General features: G+C 45.8%; 1 protein-coding gene across 9 annotated transcripts in view; it reads right to left on the bottom strand.

The window, feature by feature from the left end:
- SH3PXD2A (SH3 and PX domains 2A) overlaps positions 1-27184 on the bottom strand; it is a 243399-nt gene extending 216215 nt beyond the window's left edge. For 4 of the 9 annotated variants that reach the window (XM_086899424.1, XM_086899427.1, XM_086899426.1 and 1 more), the window contains exon 1: positions 26946-27159. In XM_086899424.1, coding sequence (XP_086755550.1) covers positions 26946-27017 — 72 coding nt within the window. In that variant the 5' untranslated portion in view covers positions 27018-27159. Of the gene's footprint in view, positions 1-19501; positions 19610-21690; positions 22047-26945 lie in introns of those variants that run through there. The other 5 variants (XM_086899420.1, XM_086899421.1, XM_086899425.1 and 2 more) reach the window with 5 other exon arrangements.

Here is a 27184-nt window from a genome sequence, read left to right as displayed (position 1 = left end):
GAAAAACCAACAGCCACATTTTCCAGAGGTCTCTTTTCCCTACCCAGGGAGTGGAAGGGATGCAGTCAGTTAATGCATGGCTCCTAACATTTTTCCAAGGAGCTGGTTGGACTCCCATTCCCTTCTCCCATGACAGAACACAGCTGCTATAATCAGCTTGTAGCTGGGAAGGGGATGGAAATACCATTCCTGTCACTGCTGCATAAAAATCAGCAACTGACAGTGACAGATTAAAATGAACCTACAACACCCTTGAAGAAGGGATAGCATCTCCCTTATCTCACACAGAAAAACCCTCCAGAAACAAGTGTCCCAGACTGGACATATCTATCTATAGTAACAGTCTATAATCTGTTCCTAAAACTAACTCAAGCAAAGCTTCCTCCACGTCCAGGCTCTTGCACGTACCTTTGTAACCTCTTTAGAAAAGCAATTTCAGGACTGTTCTGGTGAAGCAAACACTGATTTCAGTTGCACAGTGTGATGGATGCAGCTCCCAACAACTGTTCTATCCTAGCAGGCAACAAACCTGGTAACAGTGGAAAATATTTGTGCAGCCTCTCCTGTTTTTAGAAATTCTCTTCCAGCTTCATGTTCTTGTGAATTTTTTCAGCTGCCAAGAAACCATATTTTCACCAGAAGGAGCTGTGGAAATGGGCCTGGATATCTATCACAGCTCCAGAAACCTGACCAAACTTGTCATGACAACACCAGGTAGGATTCAGACCAAGCCAAACCGCAAAAAGACTTTAGCTCCTACCTTCAAGTGAGCACAGGGCCAAGGGCACTGATGCCAGTGGGATTGAAGTGAGGATGGAGCTCACAAGAGGCCCAGTCTGACCTGTGAAACATTCAAGAGTTGTTTCCCAAACATTAGAACATGGCCTTTAAAAGAACCACAGTGTTGCCAGAGGAACACTGAATTGAAGCTACATGACTGAAAGGGAGCCTTGTTTGGAAGCTCCAATCCAAGAACCAACTCAGCCTTGTCACTGGCTCAAAGCTGAGGGGATGGCATCTGGAGGTGAGGGGCGTAGGAGAGGCTTTTCCAACAAGGGAAGAAAAGCTTTTCAAAGAAAACCTTTTCAAGAAAATCTTGTGCCTTGGTTTTGAAGACCCATGAAACAAGGAGGTGAAATGCAGAGGGAATTCCATTGAGAATACCATTACCTGCACACACAGCTGGAACACAAGCTTGACAGTGCCAGACACAAGACAGAAGAAAAAAAATGTTTTGGAGGCAATGCTTTTTTCCAGGAAAAAAAAGCAATGTGGCTATAAAATAATGAATTTTCATACTCATTTCAAGCTTTGTGCTACAGGCAGTGCTGGCCTACTGACTGCCAAGCTGGCTACTGTGTTTCTCTTCACTCTGTGATACTTATTTGATTGGCAAGATACTATTCCAGAGCTATAAAACCCTCCTGGAACATTTTTCCAATAAACCAAATTCCTTTTCTTAGCAATCATTTTATTTGACTAATTATTAGCAACACTTGGAACAAAACAGACTGCACAGGCAGAGTTACCAAGAGGATTCAGTCCCTGCCCAGCAGCTGCTTATGCAGTGCCTGAGAAGGACCAGGACTGAGGTCTCCATCTCAGCTCCTCATCCTGGACAGCAGAATAAGCAGAAGTCTACTGAGTGCATGCTGGGGAGCTGCCTGCTCTAGGGAATGATGTATTCCCAAGGTCAGCAACATCTGACACAACTTTGTCCTACCTAGGAAAGAAGCTCTCTTGGGTACTTGCCTTCAGGAGGAGTACTTCAGGAGTACTCCTGTCTATCCACGTCAGCATAGGTAAGTTTGCTCTTACAGGGTGCAACATCCCCCTGTAATGAAGACATTGCCCTTTGGCAGGAATGGGGAAGAGCAGTAGCTGTACTTTCCCTATACAAAGCAAACAAAAAGTATATTTCTTCCATTTCCCTATCAGCAACTAAAGATATAATCTGGATGCAGTACCTGGGAGACTGAACTGCTCTGCAGCCCACAGGGAAGCAGCATGGTAAGGGAAGGTCTAGTTAAAACCAGATAAAATTTATTCTAGGGGCACTGTAGAGCAGAGATTAAAATTCAGGATTTGGAAGGCAGTTATTCATAGAAATGAAGAGGGAACAGCTTTGTGAAGCAAGAATCAAGGGCACATTTATATTTAAATTCACAACTGATGATATGGGGGGCATGTTGCTGAAATACAGCAATGGGGTGCACCCCATGCAACCAAAACTGCCCCTCCCAGCAGCAGGATAAACTCCCTGGAGTCTCTGTGGCACACTGGAGTCCTGTGGGATATTCCTGTGGGATATAGAAAGCCTCCTGAGTCGCTGGCATGGGGGCACAGCAGCTCAGTCACGCACAGGGACTTTCTCTCGGAACACTTCTCGTCTCACTCCATGTGCAGGCACACAGACACACAGAGCCCCCAGCCCAGCAGGGAGGGGATATCCCAGTACCAAATGCTTCAGAAAGTTCAAACAGCAGGCACGTCTGGTGGGGAGGGAGCACAGGCTTCAGCATCCCGGGGAAGGAGGGCCTCCCAGGCCCCAGCCCACCTCCGACTCCATCTCCTCTCCCATGGTGCCTGGGGCAGCATGGACATTCTCTGAAGTCCTGTTTCCACAGACCCAGGTTTGAGGCTCAGAGCAAAGGCAATCCTGTGATGAACCTGCCCTGCACAACATGCAGAGGGCAACACAGTTGTCCCCAGAACAAGGAATGCAAGGTTTAAAATAATCTTGGGGGGGCAGGCAGGGGGAAAGGACAATATCCTGAAGCATAAAACCACGATAAGCACATTCGTTTCGCAGTTGCTTGAACATAAAGCCAAGCCCTGGAGCTCTGCCAGCCAGTCAGTATTTTTATGACTGTATCAAAGCACATGATAAAAACAAAAAGCTTAAGGGTCAAACTCAGTGCCGGGATTAGTAACCAGCTGAAGTGAATAGCATGATACCAGGTCTGAACAGGATCCTCTGATCACTTAAAACATGTCTGTTTTTTACACAGATAGCAGTCGTGCCTGAAACCTGTGTGCCAAATTCCTCTCCTTCAGCCCATTCAGGTGGGGAGGGCTTTGTGCAAAATCTCTAAACCATCCCCACCAACAAGCACCAGCAGAGCCTGCAGCTGTCTGGAGTCACGTACATCACCCAGGAGAGCACACTGTCCAGGCCCTTCCCTCGTTGCTATTTCAGTTCTCTAATGCAGACACTTGCCCCTGTCAGGACTGCCCCCCACAGCAGTGGAATATTTCCAAATATCCAAATATCTCCAAATATTTCCTGCATTAGGCACTAATGGTATGACATGCTAACAGGTGAAGCCTGCAAGCACCAGAAGAGCAGGGCTCCCTTCTGAGCAAGTCTCAAGTTCTTGCAAGAAGGACTAAATATTTTTAATTAATTCAGAATAAGAAATCATCCAATTGTGCTAAGGGATTTAACAGAAGAAGCTGCATCAGAGATTCTGAAAGACCAAAGGGGACTTTCATGTTACTGTACATGTACAGAAACTGTACGTTGAGAAAGGTAATTCATTGCAGAGCAGGAGATCCCAGCCCATGGAAACTGTGTCTGTGACTGCCAGCAGCTGAGACTGCAGGAGCCACCTGGGAGCCCTGCTTAGACTGTGGCTGGTTTCCCCAAAGTCACTCCAGAGTTCCAAGGTGGTTATACACCTGGGTGCTACTTGCTGGCACTGCTGCAGCTCAGAGAACAAAGGGTTTGCAGCAGCTCTGAGCTGAAATGCCTAGAACTCAAACCCATCAGAGATACCTTCCGTGGCCATGCAGAGGGAGGCTGCAGTGGGGGCATGGGGCACATCCCTTGCTGCAGCTGAATGGATCCAGCAGGACATGGTGCCACATCCCCCCACTGCAGCCTCCCTCTGCATGGCCACGGAGCCAGGGCATCCAGCAGAGACCTTAACTTACAGCTAAATTTCTCTTTTATCCAAGGAGACAGGAGGCTTCCCTAGCGAATCATCTCCAAGAGTGAATTTTAATGTAATAGATCAGAGAGAAGCTTAAAGCTTGGGTTGTTTGCTTTAAACACTGGATGGCTTGGTTATTTTGTCCACTGCTTAGGCTCCCTTTTATGTTACACATAGAGATAATTTCCTCTTTTCTAGGACAAAACTGGGAGTTATTTCCTTTCAAAAAAGCTTTTTAACTAAATAAAATTACTCATTTATGGCATTCAGCATTTTTCAACAGTGCTTTTAGTTTCTCCACAAGATGCAGTATTTTATGCCAGAGCATGAATATTCAAATAAAAGCCTTTTTCCTGCATTTTCAGCAGGAAAAACATTCTTTTTTATTGAGCATTAGCTGCAATGGTAATTCTCTAGTCTGTATTATTTCACTGAAACAAAAGTTTAAAATACACAATTCTAGCCAGTTGCTTCCATTGCAGACAGAAGCTCTCTTATAACAGGAATTAAGGACAATTTGGGGAGTAGGTATGCGCAATGGAAGTTTTGGTAAGTACCTGTCATTGTGACCAATTTGCAAACAATGACAAAATTACAGCTGGAGGAAAGCACTGAAGGAGGAAAAACTGTGAACAGAAAAAGTCTGGTCTCCCTTGTTCAAGCTGTTTACCACCCATCATTTCTGTCCCTAAGCTCTGACTTTATTTCACACCAGCTGACAAAAACCTCTCATCCTACAAAGTGCTGAGCATGCTCTACTCCCACACACCTCTCTCCATCATCAAGGCTGAGCTAATTTGGGGCTGCAACTCAGCCCCAAAAAACACAGTGAGATGGTACCAACCATCACTCCTAGACTGCCCTGGGCAAGCTGTAATTTTGATTAAAGAAGAATTTCTTGCTCCCCCAAGCAATCTCAGCTCCCACTCAAATTTTTCTTTTGATCTATCTGCCCCTTTCATCAGATTTTTAAAGAGTTAACGGTGTTGTCTTCCCTCCTTCCTGACACTGTCTGACCTGTGAGGCTTGGCTGGGGCCAGACTCAAAGAACATCATACAATAATATGCCTCTTCTGATGCAATGTGTCTCTGAGAGATGATGGGCTTGTATCATGCCTTTGCACAAAAGCAGAGAGCTATTCTGGGGAAAAAAATGCAAAGAGGAACTTCTTTCCAGGAATAAATCAACAACTTGTCACAAACAGCATATGCAATAATTTCCTTGTTTACAGCTACAATTTGTCTGATGAAGCAATTAAAAACAAAAACCACCAAGATTTTTTGACCTCCTTCCTTATCTGAAACTGGTATCAGCAGGAAGAACACAGGTCTGACCACACTCCAAAAAAGAGCCTTACCCCAGAATACACTTTAAATATACTTCATATCTAGTAAATCACAAGGCTGCTTTAACACATGACTCCAGAACCCTGGTGTGACATCCCCAGTCAAGGACAGCTGGGCAGGGAACAGAACTAAACTTGTAAGTGCTGTCTCTCCTTGTGACTGCACACATCACTTGTACCATCCTATAGAGGCACCTGGCATTTTCTAAGCTGAAAACACTGACAGAGGCTGAAAAATGTCCCTATATCCTGCAAAACTGAAAAGGGAAAAGGGAGAAGACAAGGAAAAGACAATAGCTTGCATCGAGCTAAAATACACCAGTGGCCTTCATTAAGGTAATTCTGAAACTCTGATTTTGAAAAGATAGGAATAAAAAGGAGGGAGGAAAACCTCAGATGATGACTGATTTGCCAACAACCGTGCGCAGCAAGGGTGAGGACAGGAGCCACGTCTCCTGATATGTCCAGGAGATGTTTCAGCACAGCTGAAAGATGTTTCAGCACAGCTTTTTCCCCTGAGAAACTGCTCTCACTGAAGCTGCAGTTCAAATATCCCTCACTTCAAGGGGCTGAAATTTCAAAGCAGATGAGCCCTTCCATGAAAACCCATCCTCATGTTGTTCTCCTTGTTGCCTGAAGGACATGGTGCTGCTCCTGTCTTAACATTAACAAACCAAAGACTTTGGTTTTGAACCAGTTTCATGTGCCCATAGCAGATCAAACTCTGGAAAAGCCAACATATTTTGGCTTGCTGGCCCAACTGCAGGCTTTGAGTTCTGGTTCTGTAGACCAGTTTGTGTATCCTGGAGAAAGAAGGACTGCAATAGCTTAGTGACATGGCATGGGGACAGACAGCCCTGACACTCACACAGGCAGATCCCAGCTGGCTTTGGAGGGGCAGGGCAGATACTGCAGTGCAACTCCCAACATCCAGGATGAGAATTTAAGTAAATACCCCAAGCTCCATGCTGTCCCAGCTACACAAACCAAGGGCCACAGGCAGCTCCAGCACACCTGCACAAGGTCCTGTGATGGCATAGACCCACTTTCTTTATAAGAAAAAAAGGAGGGAGAACAAAAAAAGAAAAAGAAAAAAAAAGAAAAAAAAAAGAAAGCAGATTGTTCTTTTTCATGTTTACTATGATGATTTTTAATGCTTAGAAGTCACAAAGTGAGATGTCAGAGTCCAATAAGCTGCTTAAGGGCACCTCACAAATGTGCCAAGGCAGAGACCTCCAAACCTAAGGGATGCACTGTCCATGCACTTCCTTTTCTTGCCTCTTGGGCCACAGCTATGGAGTTTGTAGCAGGTGCAGTGCAGAAGAAGCAAGCCATAAAGAAGTGGCTCCCAGGCAGACACTTTTGCACTGCAGTTATGCTGAGAATCACAACAGGATGGGTCAGCACCTCTGGTGGCTCAGCTCTCCTAATCAGGGAGTGTGTGGGGACTGCCAGGTGAGATCTGCAATCATACTTTTGGCAGGAGACACCTCTCACAGACACTCAGACCAGCCAATGGGACAAACCTGCATGCACACCTCAGCCACATCAGATGGACCAAGGGCAATGTCCCATCTCCCAGAGGAGAAAACACTACTGACCCTTGGAATTGTTCTGATGACTGAAGAGCCAGGTTATAGCACAGTGTTGAAGCTGACTCCTACTTCTTGCTAAGTCTTATTCTGAGTGTAAAATTAAACAGCTCATTTTAAAAGCAGTAAAATGACTCCCACTTCAGAACACAGCTCTCAGGGGGAAAAAAGAAAGTTTGCAATTTCAGCAGGGCAATGCATGAGATGGTCTGTTAATTACCAAAGGAAAGGCAGCCAGTTCAGTTCCTGCTATCTTAATCATTTTCCTCTCTTTGATGTCTTGATCACATCTTCTGAACAACACGCTTGAAGCACAACACTGCAGAGAACACTTATTTTTATAATGAAAGGGAAATATTTTGCTCCATGCATAATATTTAGTTATCCTGATAGGCTGCACTGATAGGGCTTCATATATTGTGTTTTCAAACTAATGCTGAGTTTAAAAGGCCTGCAGGGCAGTGCAAGGCTTCTGTCAAATGATAAATACGTAATCGGTGTACGTGTCCAGCATCCTTTAAAGTGATATCAAATGGTTTCTAATAAGAAAGATGCAAGCACTCAAAACTTTCTTGTCCTAAGGGCATGCAGAGGAAGTTTACTTGTTTCTCATTTTAGTTTTCAAAGTTAAAATTTCTAGGCCATATGAAAATGACATTAATCCTTTGCACAGTGTGACAGCATATCCACTGTTGCAGAGAATATATAATCAAAAACTCTCTCCCACTTCCCACAGACACCAGAGGTGGCCAAAAATCTGGAGTAAGCACATAGTTTTGAAAGCTGCCAAGAACAGGATGGAATTCTGTGAGAGTTGCAGTGATCTATAGAAAATATATTTGCATGTTCCTTTGCACAGTGCTGCAGTAACTGGAAAAGCTGGAGGATGACCCAGCTACACGTACATGGCACTGAATTCCTCGAGAAGCAGCTGGCCATGACTGCTGGGACAGCAGCTTTCTACAGCTGCCTAAAGTTAGAAGTCCTTTCCTTAATAAGTGGGCCCCATTCAATGTGGGCTGAGATTCAATTTATCCTCACTGTGAATTGGAATCTGAAGTCAATAGGGATATCTCCAAGAGGCTGCACACCAGAGTAAGAGGTAGTGAAGCATGCAGGAGAGCTCACTAAAAAGATGTTCAGAGACAGGAAAAAAATGTCTCCAAAATGTCTATGACCTGGGCAGAAAGTTCAGGATTATAGCAAAAACTCAGCCCTTGCTCTAATTCTCTATGTAAAATCTGAGTCTTGCTATTACAGGTTACACTGAATCTATCTAAACAAAACCTAACTGTGCAGGAGTGACTGCAGGATGCAGACTTTACTTTAAGCACAACACCCATTTCCTCACTCTTTTCACTTGAAACCAGATGTTTTTATATTTGCGTGTGTGACATTTACACTTAACAATGCAGACTCTGGTCACATTTGCTGAAACAGTGAGCCAAGCTATGGTTAAACTACTTCCTATATGTAGAAGCACTTTGAACATCGTGTGTGTCAGAGACCAGCGAGTCAGAGGCACAAGCACTGCCCAGCTGAGGGGTCAGATCTGCTTCAAGCTGCAGCTGGGCAGATGTGGGAGGCAGCTGGTCACTGCTCCCCATGGCCTGGTGCTGCTCCTTCCCTCCTGTGGTTGCCACCACCACACATCTGCCAGAAGGACCAGGTGTGCTGCCCCTTGAAAGTACAGAAGAGGAAAAGCCTATGGGAAATGGACTCTGGTTAATCCCCACTGGTTTGGGAGGATCTGCGGGAGGATGTGACCTGTGGCTGGGAATAGCTGGAAGAGATGACACTTTATCCCAGCACAGGATAGCATCCCTGACCACAGCTTCGGCCTTCCAACCGACATCAGAGCTTCTCTTCCAAAAAAGGAAATAATTTGGGACTCTTTTGGCTCCCTGAATTGGCTAAGCACGGTCTCAGAGAAGCACCAAGACAGTGATTGCAGGGAAGAGGATCAGGGCTGCCCCTGGCTTAGCAACACTGTCACCCTAGACAGCAGGAGCTTGACTGGCTCTGGGACCCAGACCCACCTGGTCCTCTGGTGGGAGCTGCATGGGGTGTTAGAAAAAGGGATGCCCCCAGACACACAGTAACAACCTGAAGCCACTCATATCACCAGCACATGGGAAAGAACAGGGACACAAACACCTCCCCAGACGTGCTTGTCCTTGCACTTGCCCCACGACGGAGCAGCTTCCAAAAGCTGCTCACTTCCATATTCAAAAGAACCTTTCTATTCCATGGTAGAGTGCTGCAGAAGCAGACCCAGTCTGAAGACAGCCCAAAAGTCAGCCCAGATTCCTGCCCAAGTGACAGAGGCCTCCCTCCCATGCTCTACTTGGCCTTTCTCCAGCGAGGTCCAAGGAGTGGAGAAAGGCAGGGATCAGCATTAATGCCAGCCAAGCCAGTCCTGCCTGGGGGTGAGCCACACTCATCCTGCCTTTTGAGGAATGGTGGGCAGACAGGGCCATGGCCCTCCACTGTCCTCCCTGCCAGGAGCAAAGGGACACACACCCCTCAGCCACAGTTTCATTCTCTAATTTAGCACTGCACAGAGCAGAATTCTACCCAGCCAGTTTCCAAAAATAAAAAGAGATTGAATTTTGTTCCTGGGGCAGCCTCCTACATTCTCAGAGCCAATAAGGGGGTAGTCCCTGTCTCAGCGATCCACCCAGGAGCTGGGATGTGCCAAAGAAACCCTCATGGCTGCAAAGCCAGATGAGAGCCCTCGAGAAACTGAGCCAGTGCATTCTGCAAAAACATCAGGAACAGCTGCTGCAGCAACTTCAGTTTCTTGCCCTTACACATACAACTCTCCCCCATCACAGGACAGGTAATTTCTATCACCAGGGTTTGTGCTGCCTTGAGAATGCTAACCATGCAGCTGAATTCTGATTTTAAAATTTTGATTTAATAGGAAATCACATTTCTAGTGTGTTAACGATATATTTCACTAGAGGAGTTTCAGGGTATCTCTAAATAAGATTGAAAGACAAGTGTGTTTGTAATTTGGTCAATTTTCAGCAACAGTAATGATAATAGTTTTTATATCCTGTTTCTCCTCCTGCCAGCATGAAGGAAAACTCTTACAGTCTAAGAAAACAGCAACTAACATAGGATAATAAAACCACAGGTTGTAGAAATACAAAGACACTCAAAATAAATCAAATTAGAAGATGTAATTTGGGAGAGGGAGGCATCTCACATTGTGACAATCCACTCTCTTGCTGGCAACTCCATAGCACACCATGGCCAGAATCATCATTAGCATGTAACTTGACAAAGATCTATTAAACAAGGACAGAAATGAAAAGATTTCCCCACCACAAAAAACAGTGAAGCAGTGGGAGTTGCAAAAGAGGCCTTTGATTCACCCTTAATTCACCAGATGAATCATTTCATATTGAGCAAACATCAAAACACACTGAAGAGATACAACCAAAAACTCCCAATCCCTGAAGCCACTTCATTTGGCTCACTAAACCACACAGCACTGATCACACACATTACCAAAGTGCTATGATTTACCTTATTACATGCATTAGTTAATTCATGGCATCTTTGCATAAACCTTGACCTGCGCTGCAAGACCATTTGACTCAGTTTATCTACAAAGAAAGCAAGTCTGCTCTACCATGCATTTGAGGAGATTGAGTTTGAGGCAGGATGAGCACCCCACTACTCATGCACTGTTACTTATTAAGTTGCAGCAAATGGCCCATGAGATTTAAACAGAGATCAAAGGGAGACCAAATCCTGCCCCTGCAATTTTGGCAACAGCGTCTCTTTGCAAGATCAGTTTTGAGCATGTGGAGTCAAAATCATTATTATAGTTCACTGCTCAAGCATGAGGAACCTCAATTCCTCAGCAAACCTCCATGGACAGAAGGACACATTCAAATGTGGCAGAATTACCTGGTGAGAGTCAATTGGTTTTCTTCCTCAGCTGCACCAATGAAAGTGGTGAAACTACACCCAGTGAAAGAGAAATAACCAATTTCTGAAAAACCACATCAGAGAAAAAACTTCAGAAGAAAGAGTTTTGCAATAAATGTTCTTAATTTTAATCCCCTTTGTATAATCTTTAAATATTAGGGTAACAAGAAGTCTAGTAAGCATTTTATAGCCAGAGGAGCATTGCTGAGTGTTAGGCTCCCTTTATCTGAGTGACAGCTGTTGGCAATCCCCCAGCCCAGCTCCTGCTAATCCCCATCTGCCAAAGAGGCAATAGGACCTCAGGAAACAGGCCCGATATCTCAGGCACGTTATCATTAACATTGTCCCACCTTCCTATTTTACAGTTTGTTTCTGTGCCTTCACAGACACAGCATCTCTGGGGAGGGAGGCTGGAGAGGGAGCCAGGCATCTGTTGTTTGACCCAGGTGCTTGTAGCTGCTCCTGACACAGCATGGCTCTTTCTGCACTCACGGGTCCCAACCATGCAACTGCCCAGGAGATGCTTTTATGTCTCCCAACTGGTCAGTGCAGAGTGCTGACCCCAGCTCCTCAGGCCAGCAGCTAAAATGAAGAGCTCCTTGATGTGTTCAGCAATCACCTAAAACACTACTAAGGACAATCCTCTTTCTTGCCCCAGAACATATTCAAGCAGCCAGAGCAGCAGTGGAAAACCAGTCACACCTGATACTGGCCAGGACCAGCTGAAGGGATGTTGGTGTGGGCAGTTCAAAAACATCCAGAAACAGTTCAGTTTCTAACATACAGGTACTCACCATCTCCTGAGAAAACAGTCTCAGACAGGCCTACAAAACTCCAAACAAATCCCAAATCTACTCTCTTGGGACCACTCTCTTAAGATCTGTTTAGTGACAACAGGCAAGTTGTGCCAGGTCTCCCACCTTGCAGGAAAACCCCACTAAGATCCACACCATTTCCATGCAGGACTGCATGGGTTTCACCAGGGATGTATGAATGTTTCAAGTCAAGGAGGAGCAGTTAGCTGGAAGCACAAAGCATCACTGCACTCTCACCAGTCCTGGTTCCTCCCCACCACCCATTTTTAGTCTCTATACACATAAACCCTTTTGACAGAAATTTAAAAAAGGACTGGCTACCAAACAACCATCACTATCCCAGCTCAAATGTCCCCTTCAATGCAGAAAGATGGTTTGTAATCACCTGGTTTTGCCTTTAGCAAATTACATTCAAGAGTTGCAAGAGCTTCCTTCATGATGCCCCACACTGCTACCCATTGGCACTATCACAGTAAGCACAGGCTCCAAAGTGCTTCTGTAGTTTCACCAATGCTTGTGGAAAGTGCAAAGATAACAACTATCATTTTAACAAGTGGTCTCTGCACATTTTCCCTCCACTGAACAGTGAATTTAAGTCCAAGAAAGCCTATGTTACTTCTAGAAGCACTTCTGAAACAGACACAAAGCTCAGTGTGAAAACTGCCTTAAAACATAAGAGACCATGTTCCCCTCTGGGGTCTCCCAAAGCAAACAGCCTCTAAGACAGAGTTCAACATCTGAAGGGCAAATGAGTCTCAGGCTGCTTTGATGAAACAGGCTGCAGCCATCCTAAAGCCTCCTTAGCTCACTGACACATCTTGTAGGACTGATTTGTTAAAAAAACAGGCACTGAGCGTGCCAGAGAGGACACTGAGCAATCTTCATGTCAGGTCCTGGGAATGTTCCCCAGCACAGGGGGATGGAGAGACACCAGCTGGGAGGATAGCTGGCCAAACAGCCAGGGTCAAGGACAGCTTTGGACAAGGAGCTCAGTACTCTGGAATAGAGTCAGCATCCAGCTTTGTAATGGGGACAGCTTCAAGTGACACTAAATATAATAGAAGTAGATCTGTAACCTCACAACTAAGACTCACAGGGACTGAAATCCCAGGGGTTGCTATGGCCCTTTCCTTACCCCACAGACAAATGCCAAAAATATTGAAAAATAGCATATATGGAAGCTGAAAAGAGAGTGTGTTTGACTGAAACATCCCAGCATCATTTTTGGCTCATCAGCATCACAAACCAGCCTACAAAGGAGCTTGCTGATAATCGTCCCAGCTGTCTCCGCCGATACACGTAAGATGTGGCACATCATTTCTGTGTCTGCCAACACTACAAGCTCCAAATGTGACCCTGGCTCCCTTCCCCAAGCACTGAGAAACTCTTGTTATGTTTGGCTCCCCCTTTGTCCTCCCTTCACAAAAACAGCACGCTTCCACAGCATCAATCTGGAATTATTTACTGTTGTTGAAGCTCAGACAGAAACCGCAGGCCACCTCTCCTCTCACCCAAGCAGGACATGCAGAGGCTGTCCAAGTGAGAGGGGGCTTCACCCAAGTGCTCCAGCAACTCTGCCAAGAGCGTCATGAGGCAACCTGCTGCCCTCTAAAACTGTGCCCTTCGCTCCCACTCCGTTCCCAAGACCTGCTGAGAGCCAGTTTATCGGTGCTATCAGAACATTAAATGAACACCATCTGCTTAAAATTACCTTCATTAAAGCTAACGTGAGAACATAATCAGCCACATTTTCTCTTCTCTGCTTTTTTAAGTGGTGTCACTCGCAAGGCTTTGGGGCTCACTCTGAAACTCCCTGAAGGGAGGAAAATGAAACAGTGAAAGAACCACAAGTTACAGGCATCCTCCCTCATGCTGACACAGCACACAGCTCAGGGACAGGACAAGCCCAGGAGTGCATCTGCTCCAAGTCACACCTGGCTACATCTGGAAACCACCCCAACAAGGTCAAACTTACTCTTGGCAGCTGCATCTGGCTCCTGCCAACATGAGCAAGGCTGTGCCCAGCAGTACAAATAACCCACCACATGCTTGGTTGCCCACACTGAGCTGTTGCCACTGTCTGGGCTAAACAGCTCACCTGTATTCAGCCTGCAGTGACTGCAAGAAGTGTGAGGCAGGAAAAGCTGTTTGATCTCTGCCTTTGAGGGTGGAGGCCAGAGCAGCTTGGCAGAATGGAGGCTAAGAAGGAACATGAATATGCTGTAGAAAGTAGTGGAGAGAAGCGAGACAGGAGGTCGAATCAAACAGAGTGAAGAAACCTGTTTATGCAAAAGGACAAAATTGGTGTGAGAACAGGATGCTTGTGAATAATAAAAGGTCTGCACTGGAAGTCATTAACCATCAGAAGAAATTTGAAGCTTCCAATCAAGCCAACCCATCCACCCTGAAGGTTCTTATGTGGGAATGCAATATGCTTGTACAGCATTAATGACCTAGACCTATCCCACATCTGTATTCTACAGTTCCATGACCCACTCAGTACTTTCAGCCACAAAAGAAACACTTTTTTTCCATCAGCCCATATTATCCACCAGTCTCATGACAGTTCTGAGAAGCCAGTTCTGCAGGAGACAGACACACTGATGCAAACAATGCTGTCCCTGTCTGATCTGCTCACCTTGCAAAGAGGTGCTGATGTACAGAGTTGGGGGACCCTTGGATGAAAGGCACTAGATAAGAGCCTGAATGTATATTAATAGTAACACCAGACATGGTATCTCTAACAAAGTAAACTGCCACTTGACCCAAGGCTGGGAAAAAGAAAGTGATCTGCCAAAGCCCAGATGTGCAACACTAGCCCAGAAACATGTGATGGAATCCTGAAAGAAGTGCACAGAGCAGAGGAGGGAGCTGGAAGTGATGATGGGAGGGTTGCTTCCTCACAGCATGCACTGTGCTTCCTGACTTCGTCTGGTCGAGACTCAACAGCTCTCATTGCTATGAACAACATAGAGCAAGGCTCAGCAGCCTGAGCTACTGCCAGACTCCAAAGGGACACCTGGGAAGGCACCAGAAGATACAGGTTGGGCCAGAATGAAGCTGTACCTAAATTCAGTGTTACATTTTTAATAACTTGGATGGTAACTGCTTAACAGCAGCACAGAGAACTCAGTGCTTAGTCTTAAGCAGCTGTCAGGTAACAGACTTTCTGACCCAAACACATGACTTTAATAGCAGTCTTTACCCCAAAAATTTGTCAATTCCTTGTCTGAGCCACTTGTCCTTTCAGTCTTAGTATCACCTGTCAACAAAGTGTTAAAAACCTAATTACATAAATAAAATTTAATTTTATTCCACCTCATACCCAAGAATGCTGTAACTCCTCACTACTGTCAAGAGCCTGAACCTGTCATCATTTACCCATGCCTGTATCAGAAAAATTCATGCTCTGCATTCAGATAAGCATCTCTCTCTCCTCTTTCCTCTGCTTCTACACTACTTCAGCTGATGAGGGATATGATTTCAGACAGGTTTGGTATGAGGAAAAACTGGACTTGCTCCTAGCCCCAGAAACACCAAGGAGAGATACGGATGGGACCCTTTTCTGTTTTAAGCAGACTAGATCCTGACCACTGAAGGTAACTTTACAAATATTTTCTTTCATATCCTTCACAGAAACAGCTGGAAGTAAGTCTAGAAGCAAAACGAGGAACAAGAGTTACAAGAATATTGTAGATGGTTTTATTTGATCTGTGGTGAGTGTTGTTTCTGAAAGCTATGGAAGTTAATTTATAATGTTAGCAATTTGACAACCAGTATTTTTAGTAGGAACTCAGCTATTGTGTTTTGAAACAAACAGGATCTAGCATGGGCAGGACCCTGTCTGTGACTATGACTTGGCTATTATTTTATCAACTTGAAGCAAGGCTGGGCTGCCAAACCCTTCACCTTGTTTTACATGTAAAACCCAAGAGTTTGTCTTGGCTAACATAACCAGAAGATCAAGGTTTACAAACCTTGTAAACCTTGGCGCTTTAGCTGAGCAGGTACAGGAGCCCCACCTGACACAAATACATTGGAAAGTGCTACCCACAACTGCTAGACCCTACACATTTCCCATAAACCATCGTAGGTTTTTGATGGACACGGAGACCAGAACAGGGACAACAGTGGGAAAAAAGCCTGGGAACTCAGATAAAGCCCCAAAGTGAATGGACACTTGCTGATGACAGCACTGCAAAATTGGCTTTGGTGCTTGGCTCCTGGTAAAACAATGACATAATGCTGTGTTTACTAGCAGGGGAATCTGAGGGTTGGAAATGGATCTGCAAAAAAACCACTAGCACGTTTTTTTGACAAGCCAACAGATTAACATCTATTGTCACTGGGGCAAGGCCAAACTCCACTGGAAATGGCCCAGGAGTTTGATGTCACCGAGAGGCTCACAAGGACGTCAGCTGAAGAGTGTTCCCATGTCATCTCAGCATTTACTGCACTGCTACTGCCTGAAGCCACCACCGCCTTCTGTTTAACCCTTTCCATCACAACGTGCAGTGGGGAACGTATTGGCAATATGTTCTTCTATTTGGCAATAGAAGTTTGACCCAGATCTGCTACAGCTCATGCTAGCCAGACACAGAAGGTTGATAATGGCCAGGCAGGAGGACAGGTTGCTGGCAGATAAAACACACATTTGACTGTCAGACTTTTGCTAGTACTGACTAAAGTCTCTCTCTTTCTACAAATACAAACAGTGGATATTTTTTCTTCATTTGACTCCTTAGGAGTCAAATTAAAAAAGGACTCCTTAGTCCTTTCAAGTCACCTGTGAACCACATCACATGGCCAGTTGCACCCTCACCTCATCTGAGTCAAAGTCTTTATCATAACCCAGCCAACGCCTCTCACATACAGTAAGACAACAGCCAACAATTTCAGCTCCACACAAGATCCCAACAAAGGATACCTGGAACTTCATAAATGCCAGGGCCTGGTAGAGAACAATCTCACTCTTATCAGATTAATAATTCTGATGGCTCAGAATCACTGTAGGGATAACATGATGGGCAGAGCCCCACAAAGCCCTTGGCACACAGGGAAAGCATTGGGTTACCTTTCCTCAGGAGTGGTAAAAACATCAGTGCTATGCTCTCAGTCCTCTACAGACCCTCAAATCACAGAGGAAGGATGATAAGATGCTCTTCAGTCCAGCACTACTGCTTCTGGCAGAGCACCTAAAACTCCAGAATTAGGACAATGGTAAATAACCCCATGCTGTGGGCAGTTTTAGAGCTTTCCAGAAGGAGGGGAAAAATTGAAAGAATAAAAGAGTATTCTTAGGGTCTGGCCAGGACTTTGGCATCAGCTCTAATAGACCCGATTGCAAACCTCTCCTTTCCACATCATTTCTTTGACCATTCCCTCCCCTTGCTCCAATGCAGAAGTCAAAACAAAGCTAAGCACATGACACACAAAGATCTCACATCAAAACCACAATCCCTACCAAACACCTGCACACTCCTCAATGTAATTAAGAAGAATTCTGTGAAACAGCAACCCCAATGGTCATTCTGGCCAACATCAGGGCACACAGATGTGGTCTTACAGCTGAAGGGGTGGTAGAAAACCCAACACCCTCACAGCCAAGCAGTTTGGCCAGCACCATCAGCAGGGAGGCCAAGGGGCTGAGCAGCAGTGCCTTGCTCCCATCCCCAGCTGTGAGTCCTCAGACCCCACTCCCTTGGGCCAGAGCCCAGTCAAAACAGGAGATGCCTCCAGGACAGCACTGCCTCACATACCTGTACATAGACACCCTCCAGTGCCAGCAGCAAATTACCTTCGTTGTTCAAAAGGCCACTGGTTCTTACAGCCAGAGGACAGAGGGATGGACTCTCCTGCACAGACCACGTCTCCAATGTCCAAGGGTTGTTACCCATGGAAAATCCACCAACAATATTTTTAGTTTAAACAGAACTATTTATTCTGGGGATGTCTGTATTAAAGGATAAAATGCAAGCTACAGCTGCCCAGCTCAGAAACAGGTGGAAAGCTGCTTCTTCAAAACAGTCCAGAGTTTAGACACAGACTGCAGCAAAATTTTAAACAGAAAATTTCTTCTTGAACAATAACAGCCAAAACACTCCTCCATATTCTTCACATGAGTATTCCAGAGGCTGGCTACTGCACTAGATTCCTTTTGAGCAAAACATCCTGGGTTGTCTTTATAAAACACTTCTTGCTGAAAGGTTAGAGGAAAACTTAGCTGAATTTGGAAGCGGGGGCAGGGGGAGGGCAGAAAAAGAGCTTGTTAAGGACATCCAGGGCTTGTAAAATGCTTAAGATACAGGATTGCTACCTTCTGGTACGTGGAAAACCTGCATGGATGTTCCTCTAGAACCAGTCACTTTTATTCTTCTTTAACAGTATATTGTTAATAACTGAAAATAAGCAGCCTTTTAGTTAATAAAAAGCCATATCACCATCAGTGCTGCTTCAGGGATTCTAGACAGTTTCACCTGATATAGACATATTTATAAAACATACACACAGAGCTTCCTTCCTATTGCTGACTTTCCTCTGTCCCATCCCAGAAGGCAGCTCCAGAGCCTGTTTTAATCCCACTGAGGAAAATGCTGAACTGTCTTCCTGTGACAAGGCTGGGAGATGGGAGGAGGGACATGCACTTAATCTGCTCTCCTTGGCTTTCTTCCAGAAAAATACTTCACATATCCTTGTTTGTTTGTTTTTAAATTCTAAGTGATTTTAATGCCAGTGAAAGTTGCTGGAGTGATAGCTCTGGGAAACTGCAGGCTTCCCACTTAGGCATTAGCAGGGGTTGTGCCAGCTGCCCTGATTCTGCATAAGACCAGGAGCTCAGCTGCCTCTTCTACCGTCCACCACAGGAAAAACCATCCCACAGCTCAGTCTGCTCAAGATGAGGCAAGTGTCAAAGCATCAAATTTTCAGGCAAAGGAAATATACTGAGCTCAAAGCAGCAAAGCACTTGCAGGGCATCTGAATTGAAAAACGCTTAAAACTGATTTTCAGAGTATTTTGCTTTTGGTCAGAGGGGGTTACTGGCAGGTTTGCATCTGCTGGAGAGGAGAAAACCAGGAATAACCTTCTAGGCACAAAAAATACATGCATGAGTTAATGCATAAATAATAAATAACCTTAGTTAAAGAGTAGGAAAATATCACAGGATGCTGAGGGAGCAATTAGAAATCTCATCTTCACAGAATCAGGAAAGCAGTAATTGAGATGTTCTCTGTTGCATGAAGCCCCCTGAGGGTACAGGAAAGCCTGAAAAGATTTCACCTGTGCCAGGGAGCTTTCCTGACAGGTAATGCAGACACCAGAGAGAGCGATCAGACAACAGCAGCCAGTAGCCTACTACCAAGGGCTACTCCTAGAAAGACCACACTCCATGCTTCACCTCAACCACTTCCACAGACACTGGGACTCCAAGATGGGGAGGAAAGCCCATGGGGAACAGGCTCAGAGTCAAAAAGCATAGCTGACATCCTAGATGTGTGTTTCCTCAGAGGGCAATGTAGCTCTTATGTCATCCCATTCACTCCCGTGCCCCCTGAGCACTGTCAGGGAAGCGACGGCCTCGCTCCGTTTCCGGGTAACAGCCTGACCTTGGCCACCCCACGGCCTCTGCTCCCAGGGCAGCCCTGCCAGTAGAGGAAGATAACCCAAACCTGGGGGTTTCAAAACTGATACCAACAGTCAGCCCTGAGCTAACACCTGCATCTTTACACTTCATAGAGGGTGAGTAAATCCTGTCGGCTTTGCAGCAGAGTGCACTGAGATCCAGAGAGCCTAAAGGTCACACTGGGTAAAGGCTCTTCTACCACACTGCACCATGTCCTGTGTGTATCACACGGGGTGTTTGTTCAAACCTTGCTGGGTGATTTATGAACTTCATGTGTTAAAGTTGCCATTTCTAGGCATGTCCTGGACGGTGGAGAGTCACACTTCCAGTATTTCTGGGGCAGCTTGGAAGACTTCTGTAAAGGAGACAGAACGGCAGCATGGAGCTCCTGTTTAAACACAGCTAAGGTTGGTAGAGATTTGGCATGTTTCTCCCTATGAACAGAGATAGGGGTGTTTTCCTTGTAAACAAGTTTGCATCAAGCCTATAAAAACATGCTACTGACTACTGGAGCATCAGAGCCCAGTGCATCCCTGAGTTTAGCCAGCGTGGTTTATAGGCAAAACAAAACACACCCCACTGGTCAGAGAAACAGTGCCAGCAACGTATCAAAACATTATTACTGCCAGTCAGGTTTCAAACACGGTATGTGTGGGACCACACACACATTTATGGACACTTAGAGTCTATGAATTTTTTATTATATCCAGTGAGTCAACTCTAACAAACTAAATAAGTTGCATTATAATAATACAGAATTACAGCATTATTGTGAAGCCATGGTACACCCAGAGCAGCCAGTGTCTACTATAAGCAATTTAGAATACACTGCAGCAAATTAGTGCAACATGTGATATTCTGACAAAGACACAAAGTTGGGGATGTGTATTTTCATCACAAAAGAAGGATGCTCCCAGTCCAAGGACTTGGTTGGTTAGCTACACATTAAGCTCCTCTTCCAAAATCTGGAATAAGGAGGAACTTTGTCAAAACCAAAAAGCACAAGAGCACAATAAACACCATCACCACACTCAAGCACTTAGAGCCACTACAATGAATAGAGTATTTCCTTTCCCTACCTTCATCCCAGGGTAATCTAAAGGTTATTATCCTTCCTTGTGCCCGTTTTTTGCAACAAGGCCTAAATGCTGACCAGACAGTAGCTTGGGTTACCTCTGTGCTCAGACAATCACCTGCTCAGCTGGTTGAGATTGTCTCACTGCTCCCACCTGCCTGTCCCTGTAAGTCATCGCCTGTCCCTAACAGCCCAGTGCAGACACCATCTTTTAGGTCTGTCTGCACACCTTTTAGTGCAAAAGCATCCTTGCTTTGTAACAAATGCTCTTATGCATTCCAACCTTTGTCCCACATTTATAAATGCATACAATGAGAATATCATATAACTGACATCTAGTGAATGTAAGCTTGAAGGAGTAAATTATTATTAATATTATTATTATTATTTCCATATACTTATCTTGAAGGTGGAGCAGAGTGAGAGCACTAAAGTGGGAAGGCTCTAACTAAATATATTCCACTTTAAAATCCTTTGAGGTGAAAAAAATCACCTAGTTTCCTTTTGCTTTACCTCCCCCCACCCCAAATGTGATGCTGTGTTGGCCCAGAAGAGAATAATGAACAAAGATCCTGGAGACTGAATTTTCGCTTTTAAAGTAAAGACAAAGGAAAATGCACTATATTAAAAAACTTAGTAATTACAAACTTCTCACTAAAAGTTTCAATAAAGCCTCTCTAGAGGTGTGAACCAAAGCCCAGGAAAGTTACTAGGAGGGTTTTTTCCATCAACTCAACTGTATTTGGCTTTGACACTACCTGATTAAACAGCAGACACCACCAATTTCAAACAGTATGCCACTGTGCTGCTCTCTGCCTTCTCCATGCAATATTTACACAGCACGCTCCAGGCAAGAAGGTGTCTGCTCTGGCTACATGAAAGCATTCAGCCTCACAATGTCTCACAACACAGTGCTCTCAGCCCCTCTCATGATCCTGCTCTTCCCCGTGGTTTCTGGGGACCAGTTCCCTTTGCGTGAGCAGGCACAGATTAAGAGGATACAGCATGAAAAAGGAAGATCAAAAAAAAGAAAACCATTTCACATTAGAAGGTCCAGCTGCTTCCTCCCAAGTGACTAAATTAGAGAGCTTGTACGTCACCTCCTGCCTCAGGTAGGGTCACATTGAATCTCTCTTCCTGTTTAATCCATATAAAATGGGAAATGGGTTTTGAGGAAGACAATGATTGAATACGAGAGTAGTATTTTTTCAGATTGTGTACTTTTTATCAGGTAATTGCAAGACTGCTTTGAAAGCCAAAGAAAATAACATAAAATGCTGTACACACTTCACAGGTGCCTTTGGGTCAACTGCTTAATTCTTGCCTCATGTTCCCAGTGAGGGTACCAGCACATATCCTACCTTGCAGGGACAGGAGGAGGCAATGCCTTGGAGCTGGCTCTCTAAGGGCTGGGGCTGTGGGTGAGAGGAACAGACAAGCTGCTCTGGGATGCAGGAAGTCTGGGCTCCCTTTCCTACTCCAACAATTGCTTCCTTAGGATGTCTGTTCAACTCTCTCTCTCTCTCCATTATTTGGTGTCTCAGTTCCTCCCCCTTTTAACTCAAAGCAGTGAGACTGATGTAATTTTGACTACAGCACATCAAGCTGAATTGCACCAGTGGGCTCCAGCACCCACACCCTGACCCCAGGCAAGGCTCTTGTGAAGCCAGAGGTCCCTTGCAGCTGTCAGCAGTCAAAAGCCTTTGTGCTGTCTCTTAGGACATCATCTCCCTGGCAACCATGTCCCAGTGAAAGTCAACAGTAGCATCTTCATCGTTTTTAAAATGGAACCTGGGGGCTTTGTAGCTGTTGCCCCCAGCTCATGGACTTGCTAAAAGCTTTCCCCTGAACTTTCATCTGTTTGCCCTCCCAGCACACTCAACCACAGGGGAGACAGTGAAGGCAGCCTGCTGTGACATAAGGCCTTCAGATTATTTCATCCTGCCCTGACCACCACAAATCAGGACATCTACCTTGTCTCTCTATTAATAGGTAATCTATTCCAAAGGCTGGAGACAGCCATTTGCTTTGCAAACTGTTGAATTTAGATACCACTGTCTCTTGTCTGAATGTTACCAGACCAAAGCTCTGCTGGGAGAAAGAACTGGGAGTACTCCTTGACCTGCTGGGCTCCCCAGCTGTGTTGAAGCAGCAAGTTGCACTGCACAACTCATTTGATGAGCCAAGCAGGGCGAATGCAGCTCCTTCTCCTAAGTTAGCAATTCCTTCTCCAAGGTATACTAACATAGGAACAAAGATCCTTGCCACTAAACCATGTCCAGACTCTCCCCATCAGTGCTGGCCACTGTATAGACAGCAGCTTGCAGCAAAGAGAATAAAGCCATGAACATGCCTGATTGCATTGGAGTTGCTCGAGTCTGAGCAGTAAAAGCCGGAGCAGCCAAGAAACGAGGAGTAGAGCTTGACCTCAGCAGTACAAGGTTTTTCTTCAAAGCATGCTGACATTTTACAACAAGTCATTTGTGACAGGCACACTCGTTCTCCTGGGAGAAACCCTACACAGCAGAACTCAATCCCTTGAAAGCAACGCCAGTACCCCGAGGAGGTGAGGTTAGCAACCATATCCACGAAGCAGAGACATTCCTGCAAGAGCTCTCGAGGCAGTCAGAGGTGGCATTAGGAAACAATTACCCTGGGGAGGAACTGGGACAGTATACAGGCATCTCAGATGACTGAAATCAGCAATGCACCTCAGTCTAACTGGAAGGAGGCAGAGCAGTCACTTGTAAGCCAAGAGCGTTTTATCTTACGTCTATGCTGAACAAAGCTGAAAAACACACAAAGCCCAACTGCAACAGGAGTAGCACAGTGCTGAAAGAGAAAATCTCTACTGATGTATCCATCCCTGCCCTTGGGATAACACAGGCACACTTAAGAGACCTCAGAAATGACCCCAAGCATATAAATGTCTGGTGAGATAATGCACATCAGTAACTGCCCTGTCCTCAGCAGAAAAGCAAGTGGTAAGAGAGGGGGGTGGGGGAGCCTGTTCATCTGGCTTCTAATGAATGTTTGCCATCACCCAGGTCTGCAAAGCAGTGAACAGGTGAAGGTGCTAACCCAATCTCATCTCCCTGGGAGCAAGATCAAGCACATCTGGTAGGCAGAGGCTCCCTGCAGGGCTGTTAAAAGAGACAGACATTTGGATAAAAGGGTAAGCTATCTGCCTAAAGATAACCTGGGAGCAGACAGAGGGGAGGGGAGGTGTTCTCTTTAAGCTCCACAACGGATGGCTGAAGGAGGTAGGCATCAACATCGGATCCTTTCAAATACAGAATGCGCTTCTGGTTTGGGATCATTTCATGCTTAGTTCAGACAATCACAATTTCAGACGAAAAGCCAGAGAATCTACCCCATAAACAGATCAAACCACATCAACTGAGAAAAGAAACTGTTTAATGCTTAGCAGGGGCCAGAAAATGGATTTGGATTTTGCTACCAGCTTTTTCTCTTCAGAATGATTAACTGGCACCTTCAACCATTAGCTGCACTGTCCTAATCCACCCTGCTTCACTGCAGCACTGCTCAGCCAATGTGTGACCCCTGATGCATCAGGGGTCTTTCCAACAAACCCAGACTTGACCTTCCTGACATTGTTCTTGTTAAAAGAAAAGGGAAGGAGGAAAGCAAGGAGATTTAACATTTTGTTAAAGTAATATCAAGTGCAAATCAATTTCTAAAAGATCATCAGTATGGGGAAAGAGGTTATTAATTTGGAAAGTCAAAAGCTCTAAGAGCAGCAATAGCTTGTGTTGGGGATATACCATGTAAGAGGGTTGTGGTTATTGATGCAACCTTTTGTTTATCCTTGCATATGCTGCCAGCCAGGGCCCCCAGCCAGCCAGGTGGTTTTGTTTTACCCAGTTGCTGACAGGGATGCATAGGAAAGCACTGCAGACTCCTTCCATAGTAAGGATTTCCCAGAAGAGGGTAGAGAGCTGGCTGGGTTCCTATCAAAAAGCACTGGAGCCAAGATTTTAATCTATTCCCACAGGCAGAGCCCTATTTAACTTCCACTGAGGTATTAAACTCTTCAGAAGTTTCACACACACAGGATCATAGCAGAGGATATGTAAAGCTGTCTTCTTTCTTTAACTTTCTTGAGTCAAGGCCACAAAAGCTGTGCTCCTCTCATGAAAGACACCTGCTCCAGGCAATGATTCCTGGCAGCTAAGCCAAGCAGTGCAGGAGCTGATGTGCTACTCACATTTAGCCCTCTCCACGTGCTCACAATGCCTAAGGTGTGCCTTCACTCTCCAGATTCCACTATGGTCCTGAAAGATCACAATTAAGAGGAGAGTCATGTTAAAACACCTGCAATACTTAGGTCACCATCCACCACAGTAACACATCGTTAATCTGATGCCAAAGCACATTTGCATGGCCTGAAGGCTTGGCATGAAGACATTCATGGATGCTGGAGATAGAAAAGCTTTTTGATATTTCAAAGCCACATAGGGCAAAGAGCATAAAGCCTTGCAGTCTCCAAGCTATCCACAGGCGATGGAGAGAGCTAAATCCTAATTAATCTTAAGTGATGCTTATACTAATCTTACAAGAATATAGTTGTTTCATGTTAAAAAGGAGCACAGAACCAAAGTAACAGCAACCAATGGGTCAGACCCAGGGAATTAAGTTCTCTGAAAGCATGGGTTCACCCTCAGTGGCTGACTCAAACCAAAGCCAGATGACTGACCCTACTGTGCTGAATACTGTACAGCCACAGATGGAAACTAAGTGGGACAAAAGGCAGACACACCATTAGTCACCCAAACAAACCATTTTGTTTGTGGGGTTTTGGCTGAGAACTGGACACATGGAGGTGTGGAACTGTTGTACAGAAGACAATATTAGTAAAGGTGTACGATGAGAAGGGTGAAGGGAAAGAAACAAATTTGCCACTAGAAAGATTAAAGAGAACTTCTTGGAATAGTCTAGGTTACTGTTTATTAAAATGAATGACAATGATCATCAAGAAAAAAGATGTGTTTTACAGGTAAATACAGGAAATATTTTCTTTCAAATCCTGTAAACACAGGGTTTAAATCTTGCTTTCACTGTCAATTTCTCTCAGCAATCCAAGAGACTGGAAGAAATTAGAATCTCTTGGAAGATATTGTGACCAGTTCTTTTGTACATTTTGGTGCTTAGCAGAAGCACTTCTCTGGTGCTGAAATGCCACCACCTCTCATGTGAGATAACACCCTACAGCTGTGTCAGCCACAGTCCACAGCTGAGCCTGCGAAAACTAAAGAAGCCATTCCCACCTGGAAGCAGTGAGTGCCTAACAGACTGAACACACAGGTCCTGCTGCAATCTGAGAGGATACGAGACCTAAAACTTCCAGTCTTATGGATTGGTCACAAGATGCTTAATTCCATGGTAGATGAGAGATTCAGCTTTACAAGTCTGCATCTCCCAGCAACATAGTGCCCTCTAGCCTTAAACTGGATTATAGTTTAAGCCTCAGAGGAAAAAGCTCAGTGATATGCAGCACTAATATAAAGGTTTAAGTCCAGTCTTTGGCCTTATCTTTTCAACAATCCATTCAGCTGCTGATCAGCTCCGGAGAAATCTGGCAGACACACAATGCCAGGAAACACAGTATACTCAGAGCAATTTCACACCAGATGCAATACCCCCTCAAGGCTTTTCCTTACCAAAGCTGTAAGATTTACTTTCTCTATAGACAAAATCCAACTTTCTGTTATAATGATCACGTTTTAAAATACATGTTGTATCTTGAGAAACAGTTAAAGGATTTGGTGCAGCTAAAACCCAGAAACAGACAGAGACTGAAGAAAAGATACTTGTCTACTTAAGTGGAGAGGGGAAAGCTACAGACTGTATGCTGCAAACTCCTTCAGGCAAAGGCACCTCCACATGACAGGCTGCAACACAGGAGTCCGGGAAAATTGTTAAAAACTCTCCTCTAATGCTCTGCTATTGGCAGTAAGGTGTGAAAGAGAGATAAAAGAGATCCAAACGCTGAGGCTGCCTTGGGAAGCATGCAGACAGGCTGCCCTCTCAAAAAAGGTCTGAATGTAACTTAGGGTGAGAAGGAGCAAAGATGCGCTCAGCACCGCCGGCTGCCCGACCCCGCCGCAGCCGAACCTTGCTCCGCTCCCCACCGAGCACCCTGGCCAGGGGACAGCCCGGGGATCCAGGAGACCTGCCCCATCCTGCCCTGGGACTAGTGAGGAAGAAGGGAAGATCCGCCTTCCGAGGGAAAGGCAACTTCAGAAGGGTAACACTATAACAAGCCAAGAGCAAAACGGGGCGAAAGAGGGCGAGGAAGAAGAGCCGCACCTCCACAGCAAGAGGCCGCGGGGAGCTCCGCGGGTGTCTCACCTGAGGCCAGCGTCTCGTCCACAGAGTGCCAAGGGACGGCTCCGGACACCGCTCCGGGCACCGCTCCGGGCACCGCTCCGGACACCGCTCCGGGCACCGCTCCGGGCACCGCTCCGGGCACCGCTCCGGGCACCGCTCCGGACACCGCTCCGGACACCGCTCCGGACACCGCTCCGGGCACCGCTCCGGGCCTGGCCCGTCCCCCCCGCACACGTGCACACCCCCGCGCCCCGCCGGCACTCACATAGTGTTTCGAGGGGTTCCTCCGCTTCTCCACGTCCACCACGTTGGCGTCCAGCACGCTGTAGGACAGCATCTTCGCGCACCCCGGCGGGGCTCCGCGGCTCCCTGCCGGCGCTGGCAGCACCCTCCGCCGCGGCGATGCCGGGCGGGCGGCAGGGAGACAGGCAAGGGAGGATGCCCCGGTGCCGGCTCCGCCCCTGCCGCGGCTGCGGCGGCTCCCCGCTCACGGCAGCCCAGCCC

The sequence above is a fragment of the Cyanistes caeruleus genome, chromosome 8 (genome assembly GCF_971803275.1).
Source record: "Cyanistes caeruleus chromosome 8, bCyaCae1.hap1.1, whole genome shotgun sequence".
Taxonomy (NCBI): Eukaryota; Metazoa; Chordata; class Aves; order Passeriformes; family Paridae; genus Cyanistes; species Cyanistes caeruleus.
Note: the sequence above shows the minus strand (reverse complement) of the source record. Positions and strands in the feature narration are given on the sequence as shown.